The sequence below is a fragment of the Loa loa genome, assembly GCF_000183805.2.
Source record: "Loa loa unplaced genomic scaffold supercont3.111, whole genome shotgun sequence".
NCBI classification, from domain to species: Eukaryota; Metazoa; Nematoda; class Chromadorea; order Rhabditida; family Onchocercidae; genus Loa; species Loa loa.
Genome location: NW_018108291.1, coordinates 181,049 through 193,260, shown reverse-complemented (window position 1 = coordinate 193,260; position 12,212 = coordinate 181,049). Strand labels below are relative to the sequence as shown.

The 12,212-nt window shown below is 35.2% G+C and overlaps 1 protein-coding gene across 1 annotated transcript; it reads right to left on the bottom strand.

Annotated features, from left to right (window-relative positions):
• Window positions 1–8,434: 8,434 nt before the first annotated feature.
• LOAG_00335 (hypothetical protein) lies at window positions 8,435–8,762 on the bottom strand (the record flags this gene model as incomplete). The annotated part of the gene is made up of 2 exons (XM_003135875.1): window positions 8,435–8,606; window positions 8,662–8,762. The coding sequence occupies 2 exons, from the start codon at window positions 8,760–8,762 to the stop codon at window positions 8,435–8,437; spliced, it is 273 nt and encodes a 90-aa protein (XP_003135923.1).
• Window positions 8,763–12,212: the final 3,450 nt, after the last annotated feature.

The following is a 12,212-nucleotide window of genomic DNA, read 5'->3' as shown; positions in this document are numbered from 1 at the left end:
TATATATATATATATATATATATATATATATATATATATATATATATATATATATATATATATATATATATATATATATATATATATAATATGTGTATATCATGAACATAAAAAGATTACATTTTTTGTTCCCTGAACAAAACCATTTTTACAAGTATCATTTGTGATGGTATGAGATGCACACCCATGCACACAGACAGACAGACACACGCATGGATTGATGGCCGTGCCATGTTGCGCCAATACTTTCTTTACTTTACTTTGTGCAATCCCCGACTGTTGTTGACTAGCAGAACAAGAAAGTACAGTGCCCACTCGTGGACTGCCAGTTCGGTCACCTCTATCTTCCCCTTTTCAATATCTCACTCCCATCCCATTCTTTCGTATTAGTCCTTTCGATCGAAAAATTTTCGCATGTTTAACCTAGTTGTTATTCAAAGTTGACCCAGTTCTTGCTCCCTAAATCAAGTTAATATATGATGTTGAATAGTGTATGGAATTTAATTCGCGCATTGCAGATGGCAGTATTCTGATACTAGGAAGCGTAAAATTACTGCTAAAACCAAACTTTTGAAACCCTTCTTACTAGCGATTTACTGTCATAAGTGGAAATGTTTACTATTGTAAATCAGTATATATCATATTACAGAGATGTACGAGAGGTTATAGGTCACATGGGTAATGTAAAATTGGAAAGCAGCAGAATCAATGAAAAATCATTGTGAATGCAAACTGTAAACTGAAATGAGGCATGCATTATGCAGAATAACATTGCACTAATTTTTGCATAGGGAGAAGAGAAGGCATAATGTGAAATAGATCCTGGAAGGAAATAACTTGGTAGGATTGGGATGTGAAATACCTTTAGCAAAGTGATCTAAAATACTACAAACAAGACCTATAACTATCTTTCATTTGGAGAATGAGGCAAATTTTAAACAAACAACAAATAAATTCTAACTTGCCCATCATAGGTTATCAAACAACAACCTTCTGAAATTATTTCAGCCAAAATTTTGTCTGATCGGTCATGTTTCTGTATTTCATGCCTGTAAAAACATAGGACAAAACAAGAATTACTTATAAAATTTGATGTTAATTATCAGTCCTTTCCCACTGTCCACTAATTTGAAGCATTAATTTGAAACAGTCACTCGTCTTATCTTAGATATTCTCACTTACGAATAATATGATGTCAAGAAATTCGACATACATGGGAACATCTCAGTAACGTATACAAAATTCCGCGCTAACAACTTTACTCCCAAGAACAGAATGACATCAGGTAATATCTTCAATATAAGTACCGCTTCGAACTCCCAGCAATATATGTATGACAGATTCATTTGGAAAAAATTCTACGTCACAATAGTCTACGCATGCATTTAATGCGCCAGAATTATGCCAAGGCACAATGATAATTGTCTCAGTAACGAATGACTATTTTAGATTATTTGATCCTTGGTTAGTTCGTTGGACTTGTCTTCACAATGAGCCTTTTCTAAAAGCGTAACTGTATGTGAGGGAAGACAAGGAAAGATTTTGCAGTGTTTTCTTGTTTATCCATTTGCATCTTTTAGGCTATACCGAACTTAATATATAACTGAAGAACTTATTCACTAATTAACAAAAAATTTCCGATCCTATCCGGAAAAGATGGGAATCTGAACTTGACTATATCGAAAAGATGAGCAAAAAAGCATAACACAAAACAAGCAAGTTCCATATTTTTTGGATTTCCGAAAAAGTTATACCTCTTATTTTATATGTTTTCCATTGTTTCTCATCCTCACATTCTGAATGCAAATATGGCTACTCAAATGCAGCTACTTAACACTTAATTATAACCTTTCCCAGACCAAGTTTGGAACCTTACCTTAAACCTGACCTGAAATGCATATTTGCATTCAGAATGTGAGTATTGAGTAAAAGATAGGGAACTTTTAACTGAAAAGTTTTCGAAAAAGTTGTGATCCTTCTTTCTGTTGTTAAATACAGTCGAACTGTCATTTTCATGAATGATTCACGTAAGCCATTTGAAATTACGAAGTGACCTTGTCAACAACAATATTCGGGAGAGTTAGTTAAGGTTTATTTCAAAAAGTTGACAAATTTTTTGGTTGAGTAGGTCGAGTAATCGGTCGAGTAGAGTTTCATCGAGTAATCGGATTCATGGATTCACGTTCCCACACGTCACACACACACACACACACACACACACACACACCCACACATTTTCTCTCTCTGCTTGTTCAGAAAATCGTCCCCTTCTCGCTGACTGCCTACAACTAAGCTTTATTTTTGTGGTATTGAGAGTAATAAACAACTCTTGCGGATGTTAATGATGATAATCTGTTCCTTCCTTTCGTGGTGTGATAAAGTTTGGTAAACTTCACTGGCATTCGAATTAAATTAAAGATGTAGAAGGCAATAATAAGAATGTACAAGGATAGGAAGTCTTTCTCTCACTTAAATCAACACTGAATTCATCTAAAGAGATTTTGTTAGCAATATAGGCTATACAAGGAACATAAAATAGTAATATAAGTAGCATAGCAATTCACATAAAATCTAGTGGTATGACACGTTTGGCAATGAGTTTATTAGAGTTTAATCTCCCTTTAGACATCCACAAAAGCCACTAACTTAATCAAGTTAATCATCTATGTTAGTAGACAGAATATTCCAAATAGGAAACAAAGTAATAGTCATTAAATCTTTGGAACTATAAATCGATTCGATATGATAGCGGTAGATTGCTGGATTTAATGAAGTGCGAAACGTATAATATACATTTCCATTGAAACAATGCCCGATAGATACTTCGATAAACCTAATTGAACTGTAGTCCCCCTAAGACATTGTATTTGTTCCTAATGAAGACGACTTTATTGGGGAACCATTTTCAAAATGCATTCATTATCTCGTGAGGAATGGAATTCCTAGTAGTAGGCTTGCTCCGAAGCATATATCAACAGATTCCTTTCTTCTTCTCGTCTCAGTCAGGAACAGAAAGAAGACAGTTATAATTCGGCTGATAGCGTAAGCTGACTGACATTTGCTTTTCATTCGACATTTGATGCACAATATTTCAGACATTATTATGTCATTAGATTTGTAATGCTTGCCAAGAAGAAACAGGTCATTTAGCTTGGCCAACGCAATCTTCATTGACTGATTTCTAGGGGTCACAGAGTGTCTCTCTTCTTATCTGTGACTGAGTTAAACTTCTGCATTAACAAATTGTTTCGGATAATTGTTAAATGATGGGAAGAAAATATACTGTATATTAAATCTCATTAAAAAAAACGGTTTGCGAGTTTCTATAAACGGATGTGAATCAGTTTAACGTATGGTAGTAGTAAGCAATAAGTAGTGATGGGCGCTGTTGTGCCACGGCACACAATGGCACACAGAAATTACTTGCACTCCTCTCTTCTAAATATCTCGCAGTGCTCTATGAAAATGTCTTCAAAAACGCAACTTGTATAAATGAATCATAAAGTTTACCATAACACATGAATTATAGGTCAAATGACAAGGATGAAGTATGGGAAAGTAGGGAATGATTGCCTTTCATTTATGCTACTAGTTACATTTTAGGTTTGTACATAAACATTTTACATTTGCCACACTTTATGCAACGTATTTATCACGAGTCTATATTATCCATACTTTATTCATTTTTTTTGCAGTTCGTATAAGAAATTCTCAGAATTCTGACTTTTAACTGAGGGATTGATTGTTCACTCATTACCGAAGCAAAATTTAAATTGCTCAACATTTCTCCTCTCTCTCTCTTTTGTGACCCGTTCTGTCCTGCCATAACTGATAACGTATCGAATTTAACCGATTTCTTTGTAGTTGTTGATATCATCTTTACACATTTCATCGTTTTCGTTTCCATTCCCTATGTCAACCAACACTAGCACCTACAATTAAAATTCCTAAGCAATTGTCATTTTGCAGTATAATTGCATCTCTTCAGTTCTGCATATCTCTCTAGCTCCTCTCTATTGCCCCAATATTTTATATTTAGTTTATATGTTACTACATGAACTGTGCCATTTGATCTGGCAAAAGACCAGACTTAGTTATGAAATCAAGCTGTCATGCACTGTTCATAAGATAGTGATGCCTGGCTGCTATTGCATGTTCTTCAAAACTTCCTAACGTTGTCATCTGGCGTGTCGTACATTTCTGCATTTCTCTGCACTCTTTATCGTCACTTCTGCTCCAAATACTGTTCTCCGATAGTTTGAAATATTTAGTTTAATTAGTAGCAATAAACTGTCATTTGAATCTCTTTCTTCTTTTTTTATGTTAATTCATTCTTATTATCTCCTGTATCAATGAATCCATGCTTTTACTTGTCGTTCCTTATTGATAAGTTTACTTATCAATATGACTTGTCAAATTACCAGTATCATTCCTTTGCAGTGCAACTGATATAAGAAATTTCTTAAATGTCTTTAGGCAATTTACTGATGTCTCCGCCCAAACTGAAACAAAAGATTTAAGCGGAAGAATCGGAAGAATTGTTAACACTTGAAGTTTTGATGCGAAAGATTTGCTCTTAAATTCAGCAACGGGTGTGAAAGGAAGCATGTCGTTTGTGAGAGATGTTGAACTTGTCAGTTTTGCTATGTGGTTACTAATGGAAGACAAGGTATGTGTGCGAGAGGAGATGAAATATTGAATGATAAGAAGAGTAATAATTCATTGCAGTAGTAACAGTAATACCAAGTTCCCGGAATCCCGATTTCATCCACCCGTTTGATTATGCGAACAAAAGGCATCAGTAATATCGCCTTTCTCTCCCTTGGTTTTTATTCTTTCTTGTTAGGACTTTTTCACTTCTCTTTTTTTCCAGTGTAGTCAAAAAATACCTCACCGATCGTTAAATTCCAAGTGGGAACGTTGCAAAATTTTAGAGGCGGGATTTGATGAGTTTTCAGGAACAATAACGATGTACGATACTATCGAATAGCAAATGTATTCATAATGGTGGTACTAGTAATGTTGATGTTAGCAGAAAGGACAGTTATTATCATCATCTGTATATGGACTTCAATGACTTCACTGATTTTAATACAAGGATTAAAAATCTGAAGAATCAAAATTCCAGTCCAATTCAGTTGTGGGTTATAATATACTAAAAGCCGTAGTATTATATGTATATCGTAGACTTCAAGATGTCCAATCAGTTATCTTACGATTAGTTGTTGTAATTGGTCAGCTGAATGATGCACACAGACTACACTGATCAAACAAAGAATTTAAGAATGCCAAAAGATAAGAGCGTACTCTTATAGGAATGACACCTGGACAGAAGTGATTCCAAATTCTTTTCTTTCTTTCCACTAGCACTGTTAATCGAAGTTGTTGAATAAGTTAATCTTACCAACATAAGAGTTGCTAGGTTAATGAATGCTAATGACGCACTTTCGCCCGACAGTTTGTTGTTGTAGTAAAATTTATCATACAAATAAAACTTTGTCGCCTCTCTAAGGCTCTTTGTTGGTGATCCCGATCTGCTGGAAGGGTTTCTTCAACTGTCAAAAGTTTGAAGTAGTGCTATGGAGACTAAGACTAAGGTTATTCATCTTTTCTTCAAAGACAGCATCTAATTCTTTATTACTTCAAGACCTATCTATCTTTATTAGATGGTTTGACAGAAGCCAGTTGCACGGTGTACTAATTATAGATAAGGGTAATTAAGAGAAATCAGCATCGAAACAAATCATGATCTCAAAAGAGTTTGCTCTGACTTCTTTCTACAAACTTTCCGATATTACAGATCCTTCTTCAAGCCAAAATTTCAATTATTCAAGAGCAATGAAATTCATTCGTTGAAGACATAGTGACATCATTTTTTCCATTTCTGCCTATCACCTTGCAGAAGACATCTGTAGAGAAATGAAATTCATCCATAACGTCGATAACGTCTACTGGAGGAAAGGTTCAAGATTTGAAACTTTGTGAACTAGGTATTTCTACCGGAAAATCAGCAGTGTAGACTAGAAAAAGCGAATTTGAATTTTCAAAAGTATTCTTTTGAAAATTCAAATTCGCTTTCTCAAGAAAAGAAAAAGAGCTCGATTTACATAATCATTCACATTCCTATTATTTCAAGCAGATCTTCCCATCCTCATCCCAAATCAATTACCACAAATAATTATTTCTGGTACAAAAGTGTTTTCACAACAAAAACAAATTTTCTTTATGCTATTTATCCGAAGCACAAATTTTCATATTTTCAAGATGATATGATTCCTATCAGATAATGTAAAACAATTAAAAAATCAGAAATAGTACATCGACGTCAATTACAATGCATTCTGATTCGCCTCGGGAAGATTAGCGTCTATCGGAGCGCAGTGCTAATTTCGCTTCTAATTTTTGACCTTATATGGATTCATAAGATCATTTCATTCCTTTGAGAGCTTCTGGTCGAAATGTTCCTTCACGAAATGCCTGTGACAGGATGCCCTGCTGAGAACCAGTGGAATTATCATATTTTACCAGTTGAGTCATGCTTGTATTAAATGATAGATTGTGGAAAAAAACCTGTATTTATCATACAGTGCTCACACAAACTCCTTGAATAAATTGCGCAAAAATAGAATAACGCCGTCTTTGTTCTTTCAACATATTGTACATTGGGATGATTCTAAGCAATGAAATATTGCCTCTGTTAACTTCTGAGTAATTTTTGATGACGATTTGATAAACGTCTTGCAAATTTTAAAATCTCATTTCTTCTGTAAAAATTTCTAAAAGCTGGCGGAAGGTGAGATGTTGCACTGGGCATTGGCGACAAATGATTTTTGATATTCTGAGAAAATCTGGTTTAGAAAAAAAATCAAAAAAGGTTTTGGAGTAGTAAGAAATAAAGCATAATAACACAAAAGCTATGAAAGAAAGGAATAGACTTGAAACTTTCTTTACTACTTATGCTAAATTGTAGAACTGAATGACCCCTTCTACCTTTTTTCATCTTCGGCTATCTTTCGGCAAACTTTTAAATTCAAAGATGGAGCCATTCATCATCCTCCTAATGACTATTCCTCCTTCTTAGTCATGCGTGCTAATTTATCATATCATTTATTCAAAAATTCCTCTTGCCTCAGAGCGCTGAATCCAGCAGTTAAAGAATTTTATCACTTTTATGCGATTATTTACCAAGAAAATATGTCCTTCACCAACATTTCTGGTGGAATTTTAAGGGAAAACAATGATAAAATGGTCATTGATTCAGTGTTTTAACAAGAAATTCATCGATGATCAAGTGAAACTGTTCAAAGAGTTTGAGATCTTCGGAATGTTACAGGCAACAACTTTGTAATATATAGAATCAGCTGACGATGAGAAAGGGCTCATTTTGTAGCAGGACGAGGAAACTGTAAATAAACAGGAATAACGACAAAAGCAGACAAAAATTTCAACAATGTCAAGAAAATATCGCGTCCTGAAATAACGGGATGAAGATAGGTGCAGAAAGTTGATGAAAATATAACGAAATTAGCACTTCATTAATTGCTTCTAATAGGATAGGAGGAAAGAAGGAAAAGGAAGGGTCATCTCTGTTTGGAAAGAAGAGAAGAGAAAAAAATTGAGCATTCTGTTCTTGATCGAGCATGATTGAATGAAAAGTTAAAATTATTCATCAAATCATCACGAACATAATCAATTCAAATTGAAGCAATGAGGATTGAAATCCTTTGAAAATAAATTAAGTGCTGTCTGTCCCAGTTACCTTACGTAACATTCTCAAAAATCCTTCTGAGTGTTAGTTCACAAAATAAAGATGATAAAATAGGAATATCAATTATTATTTACAAATTGTTTCTTGCAAAGTTTTTTTTTCTGATTTCTGGATTTAGTGTCTCAAAGAAAAAGCTTTAAATTTAAATGTTTCCTTCTAAACCAACCATACAAGATAGAAAAACGTTAACTGTTACCTGAGGAGGAGAATGGTTACTAACCGTACCTTCCCAATACGTAATTCGTGTTCGTGGATGACGAAAGGATGAGCGCACTGTCAAAGGATCAGTGCTAACTATTGCCACATATCAACCAGTGAACTGAGCAAATGTGGAAGAACATATCGGCTTTAAAGTAAGTTTCAATCTTTTCTTTCCTGTTTGGAAATAACGGAAGATGGGAAACCTTTTGTTAGGGAGCAATGATTTATAAAAAAAGCGGTATACGATACTGTCACTTATTGCTCATGCAAAACCATACTTACATGACGATAGTATCTTGGACTTAACTCATCCGATTAAGGAGAGACAGATAGGAGAAAGTACATGCACGTTTCATAATGCTTGAAGAATGATAAGCTAGGACAAAGAAGTGCTCTGCGCTGATAGCATAAAGTGTTTAACATACCATGCCATCTAACTATGCACGCTATCCCTTCTGCCTTTACTTAATGTCCTACTAGTGGTTTTGCTCCTGCTGCCGCTGCTGCTGATGCTGATGCTACAAGTACCCCTGGCGCAAGAGTACCCACCCGAGCTGTGTCAATAGTGGAGTGAAGCCAATATAAAAGTGAAGGCCAGTGAGAGTGAGGCGCCACTGACCTTGTCTTCGACTCCATGCTACAGACGATTCACATTTGGTACTCGGTGCCATTGATGATACTACTACCACTACCACTCCCTAGCAGCAGCAGTAGCAGTAGCAGCAGCTCGCTCCTGTTCCTTCTTATTGACCTTGATTTTTACTGTTATCGTCCCTTCGCATACTTCTCCCATTACTATCATCCACCTTACCGATACTATTAATATTAGTTATACCAAGTACCTATACCAGAATAGGCCTGGCAGTTAGTCACATTCAATGCGCCCAATGTTAAGTAGGTATTTTGTGCCTATGCTTGTGTATGTCTGTGTGTCTGTGTGTGTATATATGCATGTGTGTGTGAATGGGTGTTAGCAGCCCTCCTTTGATGAGGTGTTGGCCTGAGCACGGGGCACAAGGCACAAGGTGCGGAGTACACGGTACGGGGTCTCTATCCTTCTACTCTCTTCTCCTCAGTCCTCAATCTTCGTGCTTGGCCTAAATAATTTTTTCTATTTGCCGCACCTCTATTCCATACTTTTTTCACCTCTCATTCTTGGCTTTTCCCAAAAGGCTCTTATAAAACAATCATCCCAACAGACCCGTGACATTCGCTTACCACACTACAGTATTAGCTCCTATCACTGACAGTTAAAACCATCTGCCAGTTACATCTAACAGCTCAATTTTATCCAAAATTACCGTAACTTTGGATAAAATTTTCCAAAATTACCTTTGGTAGTTATCTTTACTTCGAAACCCATTCAATATACTACTGTTATCGAAATATTAATCTGTTATCAATATATATATATAATTTACTTTTGGCAAAAACTACTGTCAACTGTTAACTTGTTGTGGACAAAATCTGTGACGGGGAAATTGAATTCCAAGCATCGACCTTGGTAAAGGGTCGCTGACTTCAATTGAGTCGGTTAGAATTGCTTTTAAAGGAATGAGTCTCACATTACAATCTCAAAAGTGTAAAATTTGAAGTTTTTGAAATCAGTTGTGGATCATACTTTAACACTGGTTGTTTAATGAAGATGAATGTTGCATGGACAAATACGTACACCACCTTGAATTCGTATCCTGTTCGTGTTCTTGGAAAATATGAATAGTGATAATATTCTACTACTCATATGGCTCTTGAGTGGACACCGTTGCAAGGGATTTCCAATTGACGAAAAGTATCTCACGTTTGTTCATTTGGAGCATGATGGTTCTGTACTAGTCTAGATAGATCCGATGACATTGGGTAGGTTAATTATTGCAGAAAACAAAGAAGGAGGTTAGGTTTACAGTAAGATTGGTTTTGGAGAGAAATGGATTCTAAGCGACATGAGGAAAGATTACAGAGGAAAAAAATTCAGAAGCAAACAGCTTTAAGACAGTTGTTGAACTGATATTGCATGTAGCGCTTTTATGGCGGCTGTAACGCCCATGGGCACTGAAAGAAAGATAATTAGGTTTCGTGGAAATTCTTCCTCTTGTCGGATTGGAGGCAGACATGCACTTTGTAAAATTCTTCCAGAATGTTTAATTTCCGGTGATGTAACCTTTCTGTCATTTTCTGTTTGTACTCAAAAGCTGAAGTGCATTCATGAGCATGTGTTGAAATAAAGTGCAGAGGCTTGAAGTAATATTTCCTTCTGCTAGTAGGCCAGCTTCTTATCTTTTTTATCAGTTACAGCTCACCGCCATAGGATGTTAAGATATCCCACACGGCCACTAAATATGCTCACCAGTGAGTGATAATTGGCTTATTATCGGAGGGATGAATGTCGGGAATGAACAAATATAAAGTAACATTTGTAACATTTAACATTTTTGATGCAGTCCTAGGTGTATTTGGTATTGTCACATTGATATCTGAAAGATGTTCCACAATGCAGGTTTAATAAATGCAGTAGACGTGGTTAGTTTACGTTTCCGCTTGAGTTTAGTTCACGTCATGCCATGCTAATCATTCATAAATTCCATTCATCCGTGTTTTTGTTCGCTGCAAAATATACATATAATAAGGGAAAAATCGATATGCCTATGACGCAAGGAAACTTAGATTCTAGCGGACATTCAGATGATCTTTAGTCATTTGTTGCGCTATAAGCACAAAGAATAACTAGACAACTATTAGGAATGATAAGGTAGAATTTGAAATTTTGCAAGTAAAGTAAGATATTCCATAATTCTGTTTTTCAGTGTTTTCCCTTTCCCTACTTGTATGCATTACAAAAGATATCCTCGTCAGTGATTAGTGGTTGGAACTACTAATTAATAGCAGGATGCTTGGTTAAAATAAATTGCTACTTCTGCTTATTTTGTACTTTCACTTTATTCGCTACTAAATAATAACACTGTGTCACAGTACGGTATGGGTCTTGTACTGTTGGTGCTACTATCACAACTGCAACAGTACTCGTTGCTAACTAATAACACTCAGTGAGAAATGTTAAAAATGGCATTTTGTTTGTGAAATGGTGATGATATTAAAGGTAAAGGCTTATAGGTTGTGTATGAAAATTTGCTAGCAGTAAGCAATGACGGTATTTATAATGGCACGGACGCTCACTCTCAGTTTACTTTTCATCAATAGACTGATTAGACTGAAAAGAGCTGCTCGATCAATGAAACCAATATCGAGATGCTCTTAAGCACTATATGGTTGCACATGCTAAGTTTTAATGGTCTCTGCAACCTAACAATGCATTTCACAGTAATTATCACTGTGACGATATCACGGCGATAATCATAAGGCAGCTATCATCATTATCATTTCAAAATTCTCATCATTGAAATCGTTAATAACGGCGTAGACCATGATCACATTATTCTAGCTAACATCGCTATCGTCGTCATCTTTTAATTTGAATATTTCGAGGTAGTCTGAGTAGGTACAGGAATTTCCGGTAAACTTTTGGCGCCACCAAAGAATTTGTTTACAGGGTACAGAAGAGTCCATTACTCTTTTCCATTTTGCTTTTTGTTTTTATTTTTATTTGCTTTATTTTTCAAATTTATCTTTTCTATACAATAAATGCTGTTCGTTTTTTATCGGAATCAGTTCAATGCACGATGTATTTAAGGCCGATAATCAAATGTTCTCTGGTATCAGGAGACATCGCAAAGAAGGGTATCAAAACGTGAATACATACACTGACTTCACTAATAATGATGCTGTTTACGAATCATCGTTACTTGGACAGTTTCTGTATTTGCCAAATTAAAACATTTGATTATTCATACGTTCCACTTTCATCACGCTAACGTACGCACAACTATGTCATCAAGATTTTGAATTTCTTAAAGTCTTTTCGTCTATTTCGAATGTTTACTTTTATCTATGTTTGCCTCATTTATGAATAATTATCATTCCCTTAATTTATAGTGTGATAAAATTCAGTAATCTTACCGTATTGTGGTTGCTTGTGCCGATCTCCATGGAGTTAAACTTTTCAACTGATGCAATCTAATTGACTGTACCACAATAGACGGTGAAAATACCGGTTTGTATAAACTCTTTTCTGTTCTTAAATTTATAAAAATTATTGACAAATCTTTTAAAATTCTTGGGACTGCGTTTACTTTTTACATTTGAACTAATATACCAAAACATTTATTTCAGTAATGTCGGTTTAAAGATT